We start from the raw sequence: 23,581 nt of genomic DNA, 5'->3' as shown, positions 1-23,581 counted from the left end.
CGTCTAGGAGTGACCATATTCATTCAATTGTATCCACCATTTATTCATCCTTCCAGAACCATCCTAATGATCCATCTTATTTTCAAGATAAAACTATTTTGATCCCTACAAACGAAGAAGTCGATGCTATCAACGACTACATGTTAGAATTGATGAAAGATGAAGGGAAAACGTATCTAAGTTCAGATTCTTTATGTGAGACTGAGGCACAAGATTCTTTTGAGGAATCAGTATACTCTCTAGATGTGTTGAATTGTTTTAAGGATTTTGGAATTCCCAACCATAAACTTTATACTAAAAAAAGGTATTCATGTCATGTTACTTCGTAATATTGATCAAACCAAAGGGCTATGCAATGGTACTAGATTACAGATTGTAAGTCTTGGAAGACACGTCATTGAAGCCCGAATTATATATGGTAGATTTTTCAACAAGACTACTTATATACCTCGCATGAAGTTAACCTCGTATGATAAGAAAAATCCATTCTGTTTTCGGAGGCAATTTACTGTAGTTGTTTGTTTCGCTATGAACATTAACAAAAGTCAAGGACAATCGTTATCACATGTTGGATTATATTTGTGTAAACTCGTCTTCACGCATGGTCAGTTATATGTAGTTGTTTCCCGTGTCACAAGTAAAAAAGGTATGAAGGTACTCATATGTGACGTGGAAAGTCGTTCAACTAATAAAACAAAAAATGTTGTGTATAAGGAGGTCCTTCAACGATTATAGATAGTTGCCGATTTAAATGTATCTTCTACACATTTCAATAATACCAATAACCATAAATTTTTTTTTGAATTTTTTTAATATTTGTAGACATTTGTATGTTTGGTTGAAATCAGCACACAGTTTCGTATTTAAGTCCTCTACACTTCATTAGTTTTGACCGAAATCCATAAATTCCTCTAACTAGGGTAAAAACGACAATTTACCTAGAGTGGTCCGGAAGACAAATTTATAAAATTCGCCATAAATTGCAGAAAAATTGTATGGAAGTGTGTGAATACTACTTTAAAGATAAGAACTTAATCTATCTTCATGTGATACATTTTTGAAAACTATGGAGCTTAAGGGGGGGGGGGGGGGGGGGGGAACATGTCCCGAACAGACCCTAAGTTTTATGTAGAAATCTGGAATTTAAAATACAATGAATTCTTAAATATTTGTAATTCCTGTGACATGTTGCGTTTTTTTGCATTCTTTTATGGACTTCCTCTTATAGCATTCATATATTATGTCATAAACTAATGAAAATTTACTCAATAGTTGTTATATTTGAACCCACTTATCATGCATCATTCCTTCTAGGTCATCCTATTATTGATAAATGGAAAAGTGATTGTTCCTCTCTTTACTGGTTTACTATAGGTTCCATAAATTGCTAAAATAATGAATCATATTATTAAACAACGAATGTTGTTATTACGAATCTCACACCTAATAGAAAATTAAGTTATGCCATTTGTTTGATTCATTTTTTTTCTGCGACAATTGTGAATATTTCACACATATTACCTTCTGTTTTGCTTATTGTTTGTCAGTTCGATTTATCAGATCACTTCAATTCATAAAATCATTAACGGAGTACATTTTGGGCAACAAAAGAAATGATGCACAAGATCACCCATCCATCATAAATTACAGTTTTTGATTATTTTTTTTAGTTTTACACTTATCACCATTGAACTCTGACATCATTATTGAAACTCTTTCAAGAACATCATTACATACATTTGATATCTTATGTTGTACAAGTAAATATTTTGAAAAACTAACATACAGCAAGAATGTTCTTGATCTGTACAAGTGTTTTGAAAAACTAACGTACAACGAGAATATTCTTGGTACAAGCGTACAAATAATGTGCTTTTTGGAGTTATTGTTAAAAAAACCATGGACAACTATACAACGTCAGTTTGTTCCGTCAGGTGGTAGAGAAATTTTTTCACATTGGTGGTATATCATTTTTGTGTATAATTTTACCATCTTCCTTATGCGGACTCATTATTGCTGAATGTGATAATTGAGATGAATATCTAAAAAAGTTTTTATTTGTTTGTAAACCAACGACTTTAGATTGCAAATCGTTACCGTTCCCAATCTCTAAATACGTTGCGGTAAGGTTGCTATGGTAGTTATGAGTTCGAAGCCGTTGCATTTCAAGATTATGCGGTTATCATACACACTGTCATCGTAAGACTTTATCTGTATTGTATTTTAGGTATATTATTTTAGTTTATTTTATTATTGATAGGTTATTTTCTTTGTAGCGATTGCTTAAGGATTTGATGGATTATGATTACTTCCACCTCATAAATTCATTTTAATCCAATGCATCCAATTTGTTTTAACATAAAAAGTTGTCTATAAAGAAATCTTTCAATGATTATAAATATTTATCGATTTCATATATCTTCTACACATCAATAATACTATTAACCATAATTTTCTTTTTATAATTATTATGTATTGTCTATACTATCCATGTATGTATTTTTTATGCATTTAACTTGTTATAATCTAATAAATTATTTTTCTACAAACTCAAACTTTAATCAAATTTATTAAAATCTAATGAAAAGCCTAAATATAAGTCTTGCGTTGTTGATACACATGAGTCTATATACCTTCACCGTATTTCTTCAGCTCCTTCGACTTCTGGTCTTTATACAAAAGTTTTCATTACTTGTTCTTCACAATCGTGCAATCAACGTGGAATCAATACCAAATAGTTCCGTCTTTAGAGGTACATATTTTTTGATTTCATTACCCCTTTCAAACTTCGTCAAAAGATTCGTTGCTTTCAAGGGGATAGATTGCTTCCTGATGTTCATTAGCGTACACGATTCGTCCATTGATGTTTTCCTCCATTTTATACCAATTTTTTTCTAAAGTTTTTTGTTCGTCGATAAACGTGGGATTAATTTCAGCTGATTCCTCGTTTCGCCGATTCAACGACCGACTTCATCTCGTGGATTTTTAAGCTGTTTTTCGTTGTTTGTTTATTAATCCCCACTTCCGTCATTAGTATTGTTGGATTCACAATCTGAAATTATCTATTATTACCCCCAAATCTGATATTCATCTGACATCCGAATCAAAGGTAATTGTTCTGAGCCGCACTCTTGATTTGTTTCTTTTGTTTTCAAAAGTTTAACTCATAAATTGCTGCATTTGCTTTAATCCATCTTTTCAACAAACTCTATTGAAACCCTCATTATTTCCACCATTCTAGTAACGAACTAATTCTGTTTCAACTTTCAAATTGAGGTTCTCCTTTAACAATCGCTTGAATGTTAATTCAGATATGCCCTACCTATCTATGACTTGTTTGATGAAGCTTCAAGGGCAATAAAGAGAAAGTTATGTCAATGTTTTTTTGTTTTATGTTTTTTGTGCTAGTAAATGTTAGGAATATAGGGGGTGTATCGATTTGCTTAGTGAAAATGATTATTGTGACTTACAGAATTAGAATCTACTAACAAGATAATCAATCGACTCAAATCTGCTTCACCAGCTCTGATTAGATAATGAGAAAGTGGGAATCACAAACTTTCACCCCAACATTCAAAACTGATTACTGTTATAATGCACATTCAAACACCCCCAAATTCTCAATCTAGGGTAATAAGTTGATTGTTATTGACAAATATATGAACATAACTTCCGTTTATATGTCCTTTTTCTTTTTTACTTTTAGATGGAATCCAAGCTGGATTGTGATACGGATCATGGTCATGATCATGATCCAAACGAAGCTTCCATGGTCAAGATAGAAGAGAATGGAAGGCGTCCAGGGGTATATATCTACAGACAAGATGTTGTAAAGAGCAAAACTGATGGAAAGACAGGTGTAGTGACAGAAGTTGCAGGTGATTCTGATTCAGATAGCAGTAGTGATGATGAAGATGAAGATGAAGACAATGAAGTGGTGGGCCCCAAAGAAGATTTACGTGAAAACATCACTGGAAATAATACTGATAATGATGATGAAGAAGAAGAAGAAGAAGGAGAAGAAGAAAACACCCCACTTCCAGCAGACCATGTTAGGGTTCTATGGATGGATGAGTCAGAGTCAACCCATAGTCAAAATGATGTGATAGTAATCGACAGAGGTTTTTTACATGGAGATTATGTTGCTTCTGCTTCTGATCCAACTGGGCAAGTGGGTGTTGTTATTGATGTCAATATATCCGTTGACTTGTCAACCATTGATGGGTGTGTCATAAATGATGTCTCTTCAAAGAATCTGAAACGTGTAAGGGATTTTCAAGTGGGCGATTATGTAATTTTTGGTCCATGGTTGGGCAGAATCGATGATGTTCTTGATAATGTAACAGTCATGTTTGATGATGGATCAGTTTGTAAAGTTATGAAAGCTGATCCTTTAAGGTTAAAACCTGTTGGCAAGAATCTTCTAGAAGATGCACATTACCCATATTACCCTGGTCAAAGAGTCAAAGCAAGTTCTTCATCTGTTTTCAAGAATTCAAGATGGGTATCTGGGTTGTGGAAAGCTTCAAGATTGGAAGGAACTGTAACAAATGTGACAGCTGGATCCGTTTTTGTTTATTGGATTGCATCCGCGGGTTATGGCCCGGATTCTTCAATTACACCTTCTGAAGAACAAAACCCTAAAAACTTAAAGTTATTGGCATGTTTTTCACATGCAAATTGGGAACTTGGTGATTGGTGTCTTCTTCCATCTCCAAAAGACTCTGTAAAAGGTAGATTACAAGGTCAAGAGAAGTCCGAGAGTGATTCCGAAGTGCAAGAAAACACTGGAATCGGAATCACCAATTCCAATCCTTCTACTGAATCTAGTTCTTGTAGTGGTTCATTGCCTGTTTCAAAAGGTTCGAGTTCTGGGACTCATGAATCTTGGCCTTTACATAGGAAAAAGGTAAGAAAAGTTATGGTGAAGAGGGATAAAAGGTGTAAGAAAAAAGAGGAAAATTACGAAAAAGCCCTTCAAATTGTGAACACGAAAACACGAGTTGATGTACTTTGGCAAGACGGGAGTACAAAACACGGATTGGATTCCACTTCTTTGATTCCAATTGAAAACCCTGGAGATCATGAATTTGTTTCTGAACAATATGTTGTGGAAAAACCTAGTGATGGGAATGATGCTGCTGATGATGATCATGATGATGAAGTTAGTCGTGTTGGAGTTGTGAAAAGTGTGAATGCAAAAGAAAGAACTGCATGTGTAAGGTGGTTGAAATCGGTTGCAAGAGCAGAAGATTTTAAGGAATTTGATAAAGAGGAAGTTGTGAGTGTGTATGAGCTTGAAGGGCATCAAGATTATGATTATTGTTATGGGGATGTGGTTGTGAGGTTACCATCTGCTGACGTGGCAGGGTTGACCGATGGGAATGAGGTCAAAGGAGATTTTTCGGATCTTTCTTGGGTTGGAAACATTACAGGGCTTAGAAATGGTGATATTGAAGTTACTTGGGCTGATGGGATGGTTTCAATGGTATGTTGAATCATATTTCTTGTAAAAAGACATGAATGCCCTTGTTGTTTTTTTCATTGATATGTTTGTTTGGTGATATCAGGTGGGCCCACAAGCAATATATGTAGTAGGGCGTGATGATGATGATGACTCAGCTGGTGGTGGAAGTGAAGTAAGTGATGATGCAGCAAGTTGGGAAACAATGGAGGGTGAAGATAATGATATGGAAAATCTTCAAAAGGCACTAGAGGTTCTTTTCTATTTCTATTTCTATTTATAAATTATAATTCTCTTCATGTCATTCATAATTTTACAAATAAAGTGATTTAAAACATTTATTTTTTTGTTCAGGATCTTGGGATGCAAAATGGGTCACAGGATACAGATGAGCAAACAGCTGAAAGCATTCAGACAAATGGTGCGCTTTCTATACCCTTAGCTGCCCTTGGATTCATGACAAGGTTAGCAAGTGGAATTTTTTCTAGGGGTCAAAGAAACATTACAGATAATTCAGGGGGTGATAATGTAACATTACATAGGGAAGATAAAAATGATGATGTGTCTAGTTCACGAAAATCCAGCTCTACTGATAATACCCTTGAAAGATTGGCTTCTGGTAGTGAGGAGCATGAACATGAACATGCTGATGTGGAGGAAAAGTTTTTATTAGATTCGCCAGCTCAGCGATTAAATATTGATGATTCTGGTAAATCAAGTGAGGGGGGGAATGGAAATTCCAGCTTTAAAGGATTTGATATTGTGAAAGATCCTCTTGATCATTATTATCTTGGTGTCAATGGACAGGTGAGTTTAATGGAATTGTTAGTTTTATTGAAATGAAAAAAAAAAAGACATAATTACACAAATGGTCCCTGTGTTTTTCAGAAAGTCACTGGTTCGGTCCATAACTTTTTTTTTCTCTGATACAGATGGTCATTGTGGTTTTAAGTTATTGTGTGTTCGGTTCTTGACCCATGTGGCCATGTGAAATGACCACAATGTTCTTTTTTAATTAAAGTTAGTGAAAGTTATAAAAAAAATATTTAAAGGGGTATAAAAGTCATTTTACATTAGTCAGGGGCCAACCATGCAAGAAGTTGAAACCACACGGACCATCTTTATAAAAAAAAGCTAGGGACTGAACCTTGACTTTTTGTAAACCAAAGGGACTATTTATGTAATTTTGTCGAAAAAAGAAAATTGTTTGTTTTGCTTGATGGAATGGAATTGGCCATTCTTCCATTTTGTTATTTTTTTTAACGCCGTCATAGAATATAATAGAAAGTATAATCAATCTTTATTTATGTAAATCCTTTTGGAAAAAAATCATCATTTACAATGAAGTACAATTTTATTATTGAAAATTACCAAAAAAAACATTATTGTTGTTACAACTTATTCGGTTTCTAAATTTATCCTTAGTTTATTTTTCATTTGTATATAGAAGTTCTTTAACTATAATCAAATACCATTTCAAATATCCTAAACCCTAAAACCTGTACATTATATTTTTACATTATATTTGCAGAATATCACCGGAAGAAAATGGCTGAAGAAAGTCCAACAAGATTGGAATATCCTTCAAAACAACTTACCAAGTAATTTCCAAATTTGCCCCTTCAGTTTCCCATACCAATAATTACAAAAAACCGCTAGTATTGTCTATAAAATAATCATTATCTTTTTTTTCTAAACAGATGGAATTTATGTCAGATGTTATGAAAATAGAATGGATTTATTGAGAGCTGTAGTAGTTGGAGCATATGGAACACCTTATCAAGATGGCCTTTTCTTTTTTGACTTTCATCTCCCCCCTGAATACCCCGATGTTCCTCCGGTAACCAACCTTCTACTGTCTGTTGTCAACTATCAACTGTCAACTGTTAACTGTCTACTGATGTATTGTTTTTTTTTTTTGGACTTATATTATTAATGAATGATGAATGATGTACAGTCAGCATATTATCATTCGGGAGGATGGAGAATAAACCCTAATTTATACGAGGAAGGAAAAGTTTGTCTTAGCCTGTTAAATACATGGAGTGGAAAAGGGAATGAAGTTTGGGATCCAAAATCTTCCAGCATTCTTCAAGTTCTGGTTTCACTACAAGGCCTTGTGCTTAATTCCAAACCCTATTTTAATGAAGCTGGATATGATAAACAAGTTGGGACTCCAGAAGGAGAGAAGAATTCTTTGTCATATAATGAGAATACCTTCTTATTGAACTGCAAAACAATCATGTATCTCATCAGAAGACCCCCAAAGGCACACCTACACCCTACTTTTCTAATTAAACACTAAATTCACAGTTTTAATTATTCTGTTTTACTTTTTTTTTTTGTAGGATTTTGAAGATCTTGTGAGGGAGCATTTTAGAGAGCGTGGGTATTATATTCTCAAGGCATGTGATGCGTACATGAAAGGCTATTTAATTGGCTCTCTTTCTGAAGATGCCTCTGTATGTGAAACCAGTATTCCGGATGCTAATTCTGTTGGGTTCAAGCTCATGTTAGCAAAAATTGTGCCAAAGCTTTTGTTAGCCCTCAATCAAATCGGAGCTAATTGTCAAGAGTTCATTCATTTACAAGACTCGTAATGTCTCTTTTTTTTTTACCCTAAAAAAGTGGGATCCGATTAAATGCAATGTATTTGGAAAGGAATATTGTACATTTAGGGGGGTTTTATGGCAAAATTTGAAAAATCGGATATCCTGATTTCTCAAGCTAACTAACCACAATTGGGGTGTGTTTTTGGGATTTGATTTGTTGGATAAGCTATCGAGAGGATTTGGTGGCTATTTTTTGTTTGTTTTATACTTTTGTTGGTGGAAGTGCAACCATATTTGATTCAAGATGAGTGGAAAAGTTATTTGAAAACATGTTATATGCAACTTTGAAACATTTTTGATTTTGGATTCTTTGAGATATAATGTGTTGTGTAATCATGTGTTTGACCAATTTTGACACAGTAGATTTCATGTTTGTGGTTCGGTTTTTCTACTTCATATCTTGCTCTTCATCAGTTTGAAGATATGAAGATCAGAAAGAAGGAACTAAAACTGATGTTGGAATTAAGGATAATCAGTAAAAAAATTTGATTTTTATTTTGTAATTATTTAGATGTCGGATAAAACAAATGGAGAGGCATTTAATCGGGATATATTAATATTGAATGTTTAAAATATTATCTATATGATTCATGTATAAAACAAACAACTTGGTTTTAATCTCCAATACAGAAGCAATGTTCATTGATTAAGTAGATAAAAGTAATGAAAGACAAAGCATTGCAGATTCATACATTTTGATATTCAATATACTTGTGCCCTGATGCTAATTTTTAGCTTATAGATTAATTGTTTATTTTTTACTTAATGTTCACCTAATCCGATATTTCTTTTTCCATTTTCTCAAGTATGCATACGTATATTTGTTATATCATATGAGTATATACCAAAAGAAAGATTTAGTCCAAAATCCATATATCTAATATAATATTCCAATAATGTATAATTAGTTTTAGTAAATAATATAAAAAACAATTAAATATAATCTTGTTGGCGTCATCTGTATGAGTGTGGCAACTGAAAACCAGTTACTACCAATTTGTCAGCAAACATCTTCCCTGTCTTTGGCATAATATGCCAGTGTAAAGTCAAGTTAATATCCCTTCCTCGAAGATTGCTTCCCTAAATTTAAAAAAAAAAAAACAAAAATATATTACAAAATATATCCAATATAGCATATTGTACTTTCAACATTTTTTCTTATTTATACTTTGAAAAACCTATCATGTGAAAAATGCTTTGTATTTTTTGATGGCATTGTTGTAATATGAAGAAATAAAAGCAGTTGATTACCTGATCAATGAACCTGTACTTATTCTTAACTTTTGTAGAGAATTTTGCATCTTCTTTTAATTGTATGATTCCATCCCACAATGACACCTGTAAATCAGGAAAAAGACATAATTGCCCTTATCATCATCATCATCATCATCATCACTGAAAATCACCATGATTTATCTAAACCAATGTGTACAATATTAAAGAAGATTCTCTCACCTGATTCATGGCATTTTTTGGAGTTCCATATTCAGCAGCTAAAAATACAAAGACCTGAAAATCAGATAAGAAAAAGGTCAACTGTCAACATGGCATTCTTCTTCCAGACATGTTAGTTTATTCTTCACTTCAATGTGCATCTACATTGCCACATTGGCTATTTTGACGCTGTTTATATACAATTTAGAAAGCAAGAACAGAGCCACAGAATGTGAGAGACTTTTGTTTATCTGTATGAAGAGTGGAAGAAAGTAAGAGAATGAGAAACAATAATAGATAATAAATTGCAACCAACCTGCTTGGTATTCCATGTAAACAATGATTGTAGGTCTGCAGATATGCTTAGTGTCATGCCAATCTGCATAAACAGAAGACATATAATTGTTAATTAAACTAAACTTAAAAACCCTAAAAAAATCGAGATGATAAGTAATTTGATTGCATCAAGAGCATGGAATCCGATTACAAACTCTTCATAGATATTAGATCGTAGTTCTTCGGGACAAAAACATCATCAATTTTCCAAAAGGCAAATCGACGGTTCAATTATTTCAAAATCAATAAACCCTAAAATTCAACAGAGCAACTAATTTTTTTTTTTTTTAGGCAGAAACATGAAGAATTAATTACCTCGTCGTCTCCGTTGGGTCTATTCTGGAATCGATTTACGTTCAAAACCTAAAAATCGATAACTCGAAGTTGATTAGTCGACAATTGCCGATAGTGATCTAGTGAAAACAACAATTAATGGGGGGAGAAAGAGAAACCTGAACATGTGCAGCTGGGGAAGGGGAGTTGAAATTGTCTGAAAAAGAGGCCATGGCAGCCATTAGAGCTAGAATCGTAAGGGAAAATGTCAACAGAGCATTGGCTCTGTAACCGAAGGAATGCATCTTTGATCTCCCTCTCTGCTGCTGTTGTTACTGCACTGAAGTTTTAGCAGGGAACGGAACAAAAGAAAGAGAAATGTGCGTTAACAATTTACCATGGGATAATTAAAATTTTTTTTTTTTTTTTTGAAGAGCAAGGTGTTTGACTTAGCTTTTTAGAAGTTAAAACATCTTTTTGGAAAAGTTACAAAAAGTCAGGTTTTCTGACTTTTCCAAAAACTTGGTTTTTTTTCTTTGCAAAATCCAAAATAGCTTTTAAAAGTCTTTTGCCAAACATCTTTTACCTATGATCTTTTTCTAAAAGGACTGTTGGCCATTCAAAAGCTAAGCCAAACACCCCCTAAATTGCAAAATTGGTCCATATGCTTTATCAAAAAGTGTAGTTTTGAGCCATTTCTTTTTTTCGCGCACGGATCGTCCAAAATCAAAACTATCGTGCTGAATTGGCCCATCCACTTAACAAACATCCAAAACTCACGTTAACTCTCTCCATGTGCGAGACACATGATGGGTATTTTCGTCATTTCCTATTCTTTACTTCCCTTATCGTCAATATGTTTTTCTTTACATAACTAATCCCTAAATATCAGTGTCTGTCACACCCCAAAACCATGAACGACGGAAATGTTCTAGGGCGGAGGACGTCATGTACAGTATCACAACAATGAATAATAGTAAACAAGCAACAACATCATCCATTGCATTAATAATATAATTTCATACATGTGTGTTCTGTCAAGTTAAATAGACACCAAAATATACATATCAAAATAAAAGATGAGTCTTGAACGAACTCCATCTTCTTAAAAGCCTGGCACCTGTACCTGTCTATTGGTGACCTGAGAATACAAGTTATTTTGAAAGCGAGTATCAGCTTAAAGCTGGTGAGATCATAAGTATATTAATGTCTGTGTTTGTATGAAAACATTTGTAAGATGTTTTGTACAATGTTTTGTAAAATGTTTGAACTCTCCTAGAAAACCCTATGTTTCCTACTAATGGTAGCCTTCTACCAAGGCATCTAGTGTCTGTGTGTATGTCTCTTGTAAGAGCGTGTATTTTCCCTAATCCGACTATCATTAACCAAAAATATAGTTTTTGCATTACCGTGCATCGTGTGAATATTCACGAAGTGAATGTAATGGGAAAAATATCGTAGTATTGTAGTATTTGTAATAAGTGACTACTGCTGTACTAACTACCTTAAAAACAAAAGGTGTTCAAAGAAACATGTGATCGACCTGTATCCCGCTACCGAATCTAGTAAAACGACGATGTAAGACGCCGTAAGAAATGACATTTGGCACCCATAGACTTACAAGTCCCACTGTAGCGAGCAACAAGGTGTAGGATAGTCAATCCAGTATAGATCTATACGCAAACTCATACGCTCCCTAATTAAAGAGATTCGGGATACAAAAACGGTCACGACAGGAAGTGCCATGACCCGTCTAATGGTTCACATAACTGCATGAATGTACATGTAATGAATGTGCTAACTGCAAAGTGTACTCTTTCTCTGTCTAACATGTATGTACTGAAATGTTCTGCGTGTGCTAGCTGTAATGTATGTTCTCTCTCTATCTAGCATGTATAGTAATGTACTGTATGTACTACTCGTACTGACTCATGAATGAACTGAATCATTGTATGTTTCATTGTTCTAGTAATAGTATTAGTATCTCTCTCTGCTACCCCTATGGTAGCTTACTAGTAATGTAATTTGTACGTATGAACATGGAAGTATACCCTTGCTACCCAAGGGTATTGAATTGACTGGAAGAACCTTTATGTCTATATATGTATACAACTATACATAATATATAACTAATATTTAGACGACCTTTGGACGGATAACCGATGCCCTACAGCCACATCCCAACGAGGAAAAGGAGATAAAGCGAGCTGACCTTCCTAAGCCTTTTAAACATTGCTTATATAACTATACATACATAGGCACGCATTTGATAAATAAGTATAAAATAGCTTAAGTAAACGTATTTGATAAGTATAAGAGTTTGTAAAACAGTTTGAAGCAAAACAGTTTGAACATTAAGAAAACCACTGGTTTTGTAGTTATTAATCACATGTGATTGATGTAATAACTATAAGTATTTAACTTGTATTCCCCCCATAAAATCATTTAAAACATTTAAACCATTGATTAAGGGGTATGAACTCACCTGTAGTGAGTGGTACGGATGAACTGAAGATGTAGGATTGCTAGGTGTCAAGTGAAGTCTTGAACACACTCTATGATCCTAGTTAACATATAATATCACATATATGTATCCAATTAGTCTTTAAACAACTAATAAACACCTTCAAGACACCCTAGGACATGCTAAACACCTTATACAAGTGTTATAAGTCCCAAGTATTGCATCTAAGTGTTGTAGGGAAAAGCTAGTGTGTTTGGGGTTCAAGGAAAACTCCATTAGGGAGTTTACGGTTTTGTGGTCATAACCAAAAGGGTTTAAGGTCCTAAACCCTTGGGTTTACGGTCGTAAGCTCACCCACTTGTTGACCATTTGATGTTTGAAGCCTTAAGAGTCCCTAGAAGCTTTTCTACTTGATGTATGTGACCATGGAAGGTACTAGGGCACCATTTCACTCCTAATTGGAGTTTACGGTCCCTAAACCATTTTCCTTTGGGTTTACTATTGTAAACCCATAAGGTTTATGGTATTTGGGGCTTCTTAAGTCCTTAGCTCATCAAGGTAATAGTCTAGGTTAGATTCTAGGCATAAGGAATAAATATGAGACATTTGTACACCCTTTGGGGTGTTTACGGTTTTGGGAGATCCCCAAACCGTAAACACATATAAATGAGTGTTTTCCTGTGCTTTTTATGTGACAAACACATCAAGGAAGGATCTAGACTTGTTACAAAGGCTTGTGATGGACTAAAGCACCCTAAGGCACCTTAACTTGGTGTTTACGGTTTAAGAACTTCTTGAACCGTGAACACCTAGTTCTTGGTGTTCTTGGGTGATTTCCTTGATGTAAAGATGTATAGCAAGCTTTATAAGACTCTAGGATAGAAGTACTTACTTTGTGGAAGCTTGAAAGGAGCTAAAAGTCCAAGAACACTAGTGTGTGTTCTTGGTGTTCTTGGTAAAAAGGAAGAATCAACCTTTTTGGAATGATTTCATGGTTAGAAGTGTGTTAAAACACTGGATCTAAGCATATAATCACTTAAGGAAGCTAGAAACACTTACTAGATTGAAGATCTTGAAAATCTTTTTGGATGATACTTGAGAGAGAATGAGTTTTGGATCTTGAGAAGTTTTGAAAAAAGTGAAAATAATGACAAGATCTTATATATATATATATATATATATATATATATATATATATATATATATATATATATATATATATATATATATATACACTCAGATTTAGGGTTTTTGTTAGAAAATATTTTATTCAAGCAGTAAACTCTAATTTCTTAGAGTTTTGGAATAACTGCATTGCACAATAACCCTAGTGCATCCTCTCTCCTGTTTATCACTAAAGTGTGAAATCCTGAAATACTCAAACTTACTCTACAAAGTCTGAAAATTGACAACAGCTGTTCTGACTTCTATTGACTTGATATGTTTGTACATAATAGAAATTTCGGGTTGTCACAGTGTCCCCTCATTACCCTTATTGAAAGAGCTTGATCCACTGTCTCTGTAAAACCCTTGTGAGCCAGGTATGTTATGAAGTGCTCTATGACGCTCAAGATTGTTCAAGGATGCTCAGAAGTTGGTATTGCTCAAGGATTAAACCATTTTGTGCGACTATGATGGATGTTGAGCCATTATTGTTCATTATGTGCCACTTGTACATCATGATGCTCCACTATGACACAAGGTGATCCATCATGTGCGTTGCTGATACTCATGGATCGTATGACATGGAAGAATGTTCCAAAAGATGTTGCATGACGGATTATGATTGGTTGACACATTTCATGAGCCTCTGATCCCTCAAGTATAAATAGGGATGCATGTTATGTCATTTTTTATCTTGAATTCTAGAGTGATAGGCGAATCTATGTGTAATTGTACTTGTAACCTCTGTTTGAGAGCTCTAAAATAAAGAATATTCCCCTCCTGCTCGTTGATATAGGTTACCTTTACCGAACCACGTAAATATTCTGTCTTGTGTCCTTATAGTTTTGTTAGTTATCCACTTTACTTCCTAATAATTAGGAACTTTATCACTCCAGACATTTTATAGGACCAGATCTGAGCAATTGATGGCTGGTCTTTATGGATTAAGAGCTAAAAATGGAAATGGATTAATAGTGAAGTACACATGGTGAACTCTCAGTACGCATGGCGTACCACTAAACATGGCGTAGTTTGATTACGCATGACATAAGTCAACTGGGTGTTGACCATTGACTTTTTGCTCAGTTTAACCTTTGGTCAACTGTGAGGGGTTAAGGACTTGGAAGGGTAAAATGGTCTTTTTCCTAAATGGGGTTTAACTTTGGCTTTCATACATTGTAAGTGGGATATTACCTTAATTGCTAATTAGGTTTGGTTTTTATATATGTTTAGTGGGAGAGACCTTAGCACCAATAGCTCGTGTGTGAGATTTATCCGTTTATCGGTCAAAGTGAGTCTCTTCATTGTACTTGTGGGTCAAAGGCACCAATATCGGCCTATTGGATTATGTTTGTACGATGTTACCTGTCTTTGTGACTCTTGCACGTGTTTGTATGTATGTTAAGCAAGGCCCATTATATATTACAGGCGGGGCTCGATGAATATCGGGCGGGGCCCGATGTATGTATGGTATGTGGTATTTTAGGGAACTCACTAAGCTTTGTGCTTACGGTTTTATGTTTATGGTTTCAGGTACTTCTGGTTCTAAGGGAAGGGATCGACGTGACTACACAACATCCCCTAGAGTTTTCCACATTGGCTATTTGTGATTTTTACTCTGATATTTAAATGACATGTTCACTTTGATTGGTTTGGAACAACTCATTTGTATGGTTTTATTGTTTTAAAAATGAAAATTTTACTATGAATTTTTGGGATGTTGCAAGAAAATGAATTTTCTAAAAGATTTTTATAAAGAAAAGGGTTGTGATGCGTGCAATTAGCCGAGCTCAAGTAAGTGCTTCCGAGAATATCAATACATGATGTTATGTTATATGTTATGAGAATTGCATGCTAGATTAGGGCTAAGGATCTGCTCAGGATTACATGATAGAACCAGGAGATGCCTTTATATTCTTGTTGGTTGAGCTTTTAGAAATGCATGCTAGTATGGAGTTCAGATGTTGGATAAAATGACATGATTAGGTGATGCGCTGGTTTAGATTATTTGATGCCTGAATGTTGCTTGCTTTGTGCTTTGTGGGACTCATATTGATGCCAGTTAACTATTACATGAATATGTTAAGTTACATGCAATAAAGGTTAAATAATCTTAGAGTGATTAACTTGGCCTTATTGCATAGCTCTCGTTTGAGTCTAACTGTTGTAGGGTTGATTCTTTTAGTCGAAAGATTATCTAAGCTTTGTTGCATGTAATTGTATTCATGAAGTAGTTAGCTGACATTAGTAGAGATTCTTCAACAGCTGATGGCAGGGTGGGGTGAGGAATCCAATGAGAGCCTAAGAAGTATTTTAGTGTGATTGGTGCATTGTTTCGCGGGTACTAGGAGTATCAGTATGAGAAGGTAACTTAGAGGATCCAAGATGATTCTTGAGAAAAGTATGGATAAGTGTGGAAGGTAGTATTGGGCCCGTACTACTGAAAGCACAAGATACGTACTCGAATCAAGGAAATTCACGAAGATTACATGGGGCCTACATAATGAGAAATTCTTTGGGCATGTTATGCTCCTTTGTGTGGTTGCTTTTTAGTATGGTGATGAGCACTCGTGGATGAGGTTATGGTTCAGGTTCTGATGCTGAGCAGATTGATGAAAGGATACACGAGTTTGTTATGTTTAAGGTTACCCACGATATTTTGGACACGACTCCTATGATGTTTAGGGGATCATGGAACTACTGGATGAGCAGGTTAGGGCTTTTAGTGCAGAGATTGTGAGTGGTCAAATCGGAGCATAGACACTCTATCTTCGGGAGTTCAAGTCTTGCGGAGCCCCAGAGTCCCTCAGGGAGAAGGACCCTATTGCTAGTAGGCAGTGGATTACTGACATGGGGGATGCCCGGCGGGCTAGTTACTACTTTGAGGGGTCGAAGGCGGGATTTGAATAATGCCTTCAGAGGGATCGAGCTCGTGATTGGATTGTTGTTGAGGCCTCACACGACTTATAAGAGGAGTTAACTTGCATTATTAGACGTATCTCTGATATGTTGGTCACCAAGTTTGAGGAGAAGATTGTGTCCGTCCAATCAGCTGACATGAATGATAAGGTGACACAGGAGCAAGAGCTTGGTTTGGAGATACAATTGGGAAAGAGGAAGTGGACTCGTGATGTAACGCCCGTGTTTCTGGGCTAGACATTGATGACGATGTAATAGTCTAGGTTAACCTTTGTAACTCATTTTGAAATAATAAGAATGTATTATTTGAGTATTATGTGTTTTATGCTTAATTGTGTGGCTTAATTAAATCAAAAATAAAAATAAGCGTAAAAATAAAATGTTAGATAAAACCGATATCGATGCATGAAGACGTAGTGGTCGTGACAAGGATTCCGAATATATAAAGAATGCCGAAATCCGAGTTATAACGAAGAAGCTATGACCTGTTGAAGTTTCGCGACAGAACCGGTAAAACACTGCGTGATGTAAATAGTGAAGTTACGATAGAGCGATATTTAGACTTAGTGATCTAAACAAAAGTCGTAGTATTCGTTAAACCGAGAGCGTGCATAATAAGAATGCCCACATTTGACTTCATATGAGGAAGTTATGATTTTTTCTAAGTTTCAGCTTAGTAGTATGCAACCCGAAGTTCGAATTTGAGATCGAGAGATTTCTACCCGAAACAATCTGAATGAGAAGAGAAGATCTCGTCGATAGTAGTGCAACGGAAGAAAGATAGACAAAAACAGACGTCAGATGAAGAAATTATGAATTTCTAACGGAGTTTTCCTATCCCGGTCTATTAAAAATATAATAATAAAAATAAGGTCAAAATTAGCCGACGGAGTCTAAATGAAAGTTGTAGAGCATAGTCTCACCTACGCGTGTATATAAATAACGTCAAAAACGGAGCTCGTATGCGAAAGATACAAAATTTTGAAGTTTGAGAAATGGGAGTACGCCCAACATACTCATGATTCATGGGCTGAATTGGGCCATGTTGCCCTACTCCATCACTCGAGTGTCTCGGGTCCGAGACCATGACGTATCCGATATGATCCGCTTAGTACGCCCAACGTAATGCTTGTAGAGGGAGTACACCCCACGTACTCTGATATTACGCCCAACGTAATCCGATGCTCAACACCCTATAAATAGAACACAAGGTCAGCCGAGTTTAGTTGCTCAATCTCTTCTCTCTTGCCCTTATTCTCTCGATTTACATGCAAGTTATACCCCCGAAGCCCCGATATCATCCCGACACCCGAAGCAAGTCCCGACGCTATGAAGATCCCGAGAAGAAAACAAGTTGTAATGTTTTGATAAACTTGATATGTTTTAAAAAGTTTAAATTGGTTTGAAATTTTGGATGTTACAAGTTGGTATCAGAGCCTCAGTTTGAGTGAATTGGAGGAACATTCGTGTGAATCCAGTCTCAAATCAAGGTAAGATTTTCAAAATAACTAAAAGAGGATGCGAAGTATACGATCATCCGGAGCTAGTAAGTAGACCCTAGAATACCATACAGTTATTTGATTATGTGATATGTTAGAACAACATGCTAGTACTAGGCTAGGGATCTTCGGGAATTGCATGATAGAATTGTCTGATTACATGATGCCAGCTAGCCTAGGGTTTCTCTTATATGAAATTGACATCATTACTGTAGTTATCTAGTGTAGGCATCACAGTTATACATAACTAAGATCATATAGCCTGAGAATGTTTGATTTGGCCTTATGTTCTCTTCTTGTTTGATTGGGAGATTAGGGTAGGATTGAATATTCGAAAGTCTATAGGGGTCCAACGTTATGTATGGCTAGCATACACTAGTGCTGCAGGGTTGGTGGAAGTTTCGTGGATGGATAGGTTGTTTGGGAGATGTCCACCGAATTCAAGGCACTTAGCCTTCTTTTAGGGGTGAGGCTTGAGTGCTCGATATGATTATGTGTATCGTTAGGGATTTGTGATGATACTTGGGACAAAGATGGGTAGGTGTGGAAGGTAGTATGGGCTAGTACTACTGAAAGCACAGGACCCATACACGTCACAAGGAAGTCACAACCCCTAATATTTTGTTGGGGGTTGGTCCCCAGTATTCGTAAAAGTTATCTGACACCTTGTGTTATGTTTCAGAATGGTGGTGACCAGACGCTTTGTGACTAGATCCGGTTCGGGATCAGGATCAGTATCGAGAGAGGGCGGACAGGGGGAGCTGACAGCACCTGAGAGTATCGGCCAGATGAGATGGATGACATGATCTGAGCGATCATACACGATGAGGTTGCTGCGTTGTTCCGGGCCGAGTTGCCAGAAATGTTCGGGTCGATTAAGACCTCCATGGTGGAGTATTTTGATGAGCGCTACACAGCCCTCGCAGCAGCTGCATCAGCTGTATCTACGGCGGGGGGAGGAATTGGTAGGGGTTTTCAGTACAGGGAGTTCGATAACACGAAGCCCCCTACTTTTAATGGGACGTAGGTTCCCATCAAGGCTTAGAGATGGATTTTAGATGTAGAGGGGTGTTTCTTCACCTACTCATGTCCCCCTGACCAGAAGGTCAGGTGTGCTCTGAACCTGCTTAGGTCCAGGGCCAAGGACTGGTGGAGACTTACGACTGGATCTTACACTGATGATCAGAGAGCTGCTGTTACTTGGGAGCAGTTCAGGGATATGTTCCGTGCCTGTTACATTCCGAGGGTTGAGCGGGAACGTTTGGCACAAGAGTTTCTGAGCTTGAGATAGGATGGAGAGTCGGTGACGGAGATCACCCGTATGTTCACCGAGCGGGCGATGTTCTGCCCAGAGTTTGCTTCCGAGCAGCCTCAGATGACCCGTTATCTGAGTATGCTCAAGACTGATATCCGACAGTTTGTATCTACCCAACGATGTGACACTCTTCTGAAGCTGTAGGAGGCCGCCAAGCAGCGGGAGTTAGAGATTGAGCTGTAGCTAAGGGAGCAGTGGTCGGCCCCGACACTGTCACAGCCGGCGCCGAAGCGGCCTAAGACCGCTGATGTTAGGACCGGAGGTCAGCAGGGTCGCACGTGTGGGAAGTGTGGCAAGGGTCATTCTGGTGTGTGTCGGGCTGGTAGTGGGTGCCACAAATGTGGCAATGAGGGGCATTACGCGAAGGATTGTCGCCAGGCCGCCCCAGCTCAGGGTATGAGGCTATGTTATTATTACGATCAGGTTGGTCACATGAGGGCTAACTGTCCACTACTTGCCGCCAAGCCGGTGCGGGCGGCAGCGCTGGCTACTTTGAGGATCACTGATGGGAGATCAGTTAGGGCAGAGCCTTCAAAGGCTTAGGGTCGTGCTTTCCAGCTCACGGTGGAGGAGGCCAGAGCAGCACCAGATGTGGTTGCTGGTATGTTTCTATCCTCATCTCGTTTTATTTATCTGTTGTATCTGTGATTAGGTACGTTTTTGGTGAACTCTTTGCCTGCTTTGGTCTTATTTGACTCGGGGGCGAGTCGGTCATTCGTGTCTCAATCTTTTAGTAGGGAGTTCCGTGCCCCAGTGGGCGAGTTAGAGTGTCCGTTGCGATCGTCTATTGCCAACGAACACGGGGTTTCTGCTTCTTCAGTTTATCGAGGATGTGACTTGGAGATTTTCGGGGTGTCTTTTCCGATAGATTTGATTCCGATCCCCATGGGGAGGTGTGTGTGATTGTGGGCATGGATTGGCTCAGTCGGTTCGGTGCTATGATTGATTGCGAGGGCCAGCGAGTGGTGGTTCGAACCCCAAGTGGGGGAGCGCTGGTTATATATGGTGAGGGCACCAGAGTCGGATCAAGGTTTTGTTCAGCTGCCAGGGCTTGGCAGCGCATTCAACATGGGTGTATGGGTTATCTAGCGTATGTGGTAGATACGCAAATCAGGGACCAGACCTCAATTTCCGATGTACCAGTGGTCAGGGAATTTGCAGATGTGTTTCCGGAAGAGTTGCCAGGGATACCTCCGGAGAGGCAGGTCGAGTTCAGAATCGACCTGGTGCCAGGTGCGGCCCCTATCGCTAAGGCGCCGTACCGATTAGTGCCACCAGAGATGCAGGAGCTGTCATCGCAGCTGCAGGAACTGTTGGGCAAGCAGTTCATTCGACCTAGCAGTTCTCCATGGGGAGCGCCGATTCTTTTTGTCCGGAAGAAGGATGGTTCGCACCGGATGTGCATTGATTACCGGGAGTTGAACAAGCTAACGGTGAAGAACCGTTACCCACTCCCGAGGATAGCCGATCTCTTCGATCAGTTGCAGGGCGCATCTTGGTTTTCCAAGATAGATTTGAGATCTGGGTATCATCAGGTCAGGGTCAGAGAGGAAGACGTGGAGAAGACCGCGTTCCGAACTCATTATGGACATTACGAGTTTGTGGTGATGCCGTTTGGGCTCAACAACGCGCCAGAAGTGTTTATGGATCTGATGAATTGGGTCTGCAGACCGATTGCTTGACCGCTCGGTCATAATATTTATAGATGATATCTTGGTGTATTCCAAGATCCGAGAGCAGCATGAGGAGCATCCGCGAGAGCTGCTGGGAGTCCTGAGGTGGGAACAACTGTATGCCAAGTTCTCGAAGTGTGAGTTTTGGTTGCGAGAGGTCCAGTTTCTCGGACATCTCGTTAACCAGGAGGGGATTTTGGTCGACCCGACCAAAATCGAGGCAGTTATGCAATGGGAGGTCCCGAAATCTCCCTAAGATATTAGGAGCTTTCTGGGATTAGCAGGATACTACCGGAGATTCATACGGGATTTCTCCAAGATTGCAGTACCCCTCACTCGTCTAAAGAGGAAAGGGGTGGATTTCCGGTGGGGCCCCGAGCAGCAGAGGGCGTTTGAGACCCTCCGCCAGCGTTTGTGTGAGGCACCAGTCTTGACACTCCCGGAGGGGGTTGAGGATTTTGTGGTGTTCTGTGACGCATCCATCACAGGTTTAGGGGCGGTCCTCATGCAGAGAGGACGAGTGATAGCCTATGCATCGCGGCAGCTGAATCCGCATGAGACGAGATACCCTACGCATGACTTGGAGTTGGGGGCTGTGGTGTTCGCCCTCAAGATATGGAGACATTACCTTTATGGGGTCCGATGTACCATTTACACAAATCACAAGAGCTTGAGACATATCATGGATCAGCCGGACCTGAACATGAGACAGCGCAGGTGGTTGGATGTAGTCAAGGACTACAATTGTGAGATCCTTTATCACCCTGGTAAAGCGAAAGTGGTTGTGGATGCTTTGAGCCGCAAGTCGGCTGGATCTTCCACCCCCGCGGTATGTATGAGGATAGCGGTGGATTCTCCGCTTGTGAGGATAGCGGTGGATCTCCACATTCATAATAGACAACAAATTCCTTGTCTATTTTGCATTGGCTCGGATGATTCCTTCCATAAATGCGTCATGAAGGCGATTGAATAGAAAAAGATTGTGATCTACCACGACCACGAAAAGCACTTTGAGATTGCACTTGCTTGTTAGGATCAGATCGAACGGATTGAGCTGGTGGAATAGAGGGAATAGGAACAATTTTTTCAGTATGTGGATGCTTCAGGACAGTAAAAGTGGCACTACGTATTTCTAAATCATGCTCGCGTCTTCGAGCATACTCAACGGCTTTATCGAATGACAGAACATCTCGATTGACAACGAAATCGTGGATTTTGTGCCGTAGTCCCTCCATGAATAACTGCATTTTCTCGTCTTCAGTTGGAATATACTTTGTAGCAAACCTTGCTCTTTGATTAAACTGAGTTTCATACTCATTCACAGTCATTCCTCACTGTTTAAGCTCGAGGAATTCCTTCTCTAATCTCCTCCTCATGTCTAAAGGACAATACTGTTGGGTTTTGAGCATTCTAACACTCCTAAGTGTACATGCAACCCTAAATACCTTGGATCTATGTTTTCTCTATTATACATGCAAATAAGAATATCCAAGGTATCATCCTAATCTATCATACAAAACATGAATATAACAAGATAGAATACATACCTCTTTGATGTAGAAAGTCTTCATGAAGCTTGAGTGCCTAGCCCCAATAGTGTGGAAGCCTCAAATGGAATCACAATCATCAAAACACTTAGAATAACTTGAGAGAGTTCTACACTTCATGAAATCGGCTAGCCCTCTTCTTCACCTTCTAATGTGATTCTAGTGGCCAATTTTTGTCAAGAATAAGATCTTTATATAGTGTTACAATTAGGGTAAATCCTTAATTTTCATGGCTTTCCATTTCCTTGGATCCATGGGTTCAAATACACCATGGAGCATCCATGGATCATCCGATGGGTTTTAGCCCAACTTGATTATCCATGGAGCATTAGCCCACTATATAAGTATGGATGATTTACACAACCAACCCATATATTTAATTAGTCTTCTTTTGATCACTTAATTAATCCTAGATTAACTCTTGATCAATACTAATTAAATAATCTTATTATTCTTATTATTAATATACTAGAACTTATAATATATTAATAATCATAAGTGTCTTATTTCTCTCATTATAGTCTATCCAAGTGCATGATGGTATGCAACCCAAATGGACCATGCCGGGTCGGGTCAAGTCTTACCAATTATAGTTATGGACTTAGACATTAATCCAACAGTCTCCCACTTGGATAAGTCTAAAACTATTATTGCGTATGACTTCAGGAACCAACCGACAATCGTAGCTCTCAAAAGCTTCTGTCGAACTCTGACCTTGTAGATGAACTCTGATCTTGTCAATGACTTGTCCATTAGATAAGGGATCATATAATCCTCTGTTCTCATGATATCAGCCGGACAAATACATGGAACAACGTCGTACTTATTGTCCAGCAGTTTGTTTCCCGATTTTCGATTTGTTTGACAAAGAACTTAATCGA

At 37.9% G+C, this 23,581-nt stretch overlaps 2 protein-coding genes across 7 annotated transcripts; one reads left to right on the top strand and one right to left on the bottom strand.

Moving 5' to 3' along the window:
- The first annotated feature begins 2,618 nt into the window (after window positions 1–2,618).
- On the top strand, window positions 2,619–8,375 carry LOC111880179 (probable ubiquitin-conjugating enzyme E2 23). Of its 6 annotated transcripts, none has more exons than XM_042902527.2 (10): window positions 2,627–2,752; window positions 2,937–3,109; window positions 3,473–3,630; window positions 3,707–5,488; window positions 5,571–5,717; window positions 5,819–6,271; window positions 6,996–7,065; window positions 7,165–7,304; window positions 7,422–7,733; window positions 7,813–8,375. In XM_042902527.2, exons 3-10 carry the CDS (start codon window positions 3,595–3,597, stop codon window positions 8,062–8,064), a joined length of 3,192 nt encoding a protein of 1,063 aa, XP_042758461.1. In that variant the 5' UTR covers window positions 2,627–2,752; window positions 2,937–3,109; window positions 3,473–3,594; the 3' UTR covers window positions 8,065–8,375. The 6 variants fall into 6 exon arrangements, with proteins under 6 accessions (XP_023732352.1, XP_042758461.1, XP_042758463.1 ...); XM_042902529.2 differs by having other exon boundaries at window positions 2,639–3,109; window positions 5,819–5,928; window positions 6,007–6,271; XM_042902526.2 differs by having other exon boundaries at window positions 2,639–3,109.
- A 557-nt stretch (window positions 8,376–8,932) lies between these two features.
- LOC111880177 (signal peptidase complex subunit 3B) lies at window positions 8,933–10,497 on the bottom strand. The gene is made up of 6 exons (XM_023876580.3): window positions 10,299–10,497; window positions 10,162–10,209; window positions 9,827–9,889; window positions 9,532–9,585; window positions 9,328–9,414; window positions 8,933–9,156 (listed from the first exon to the last, which is right to left on the bottom strand). Exons 1-6 carry the CDS (start codon window positions 10,422–10,424, stop codon window positions 9,031–9,033), a joined length of 504 nt encoding a protein of 167 aa, XP_023732348.1. The 5' UTR covers window positions 10,425–10,497; the 3' UTR covers window positions 8,933–9,030.
- Window positions 10,498–23,581: the final 13,084 nt, after the last annotated feature.

This window comes from Lactuca sativa, chromosome 5 (genome assembly GCF_002870075.4).
Source record: "Lactuca sativa cultivar Salinas chromosome 5, Lsat_Salinas_v11, whole genome shotgun sequence".
NCBI classification, from domain to species: Eukaryota; Viridiplantae; Streptophyta; class Magnoliopsida; order Asterales; family Asteraceae; genus Lactuca; species Lactuca sativa.
The sequence above is the reverse complement of the archived record's forward strand: the minus strand, read 5'-3'. Positions and strand labels throughout refer to the sequence as shown.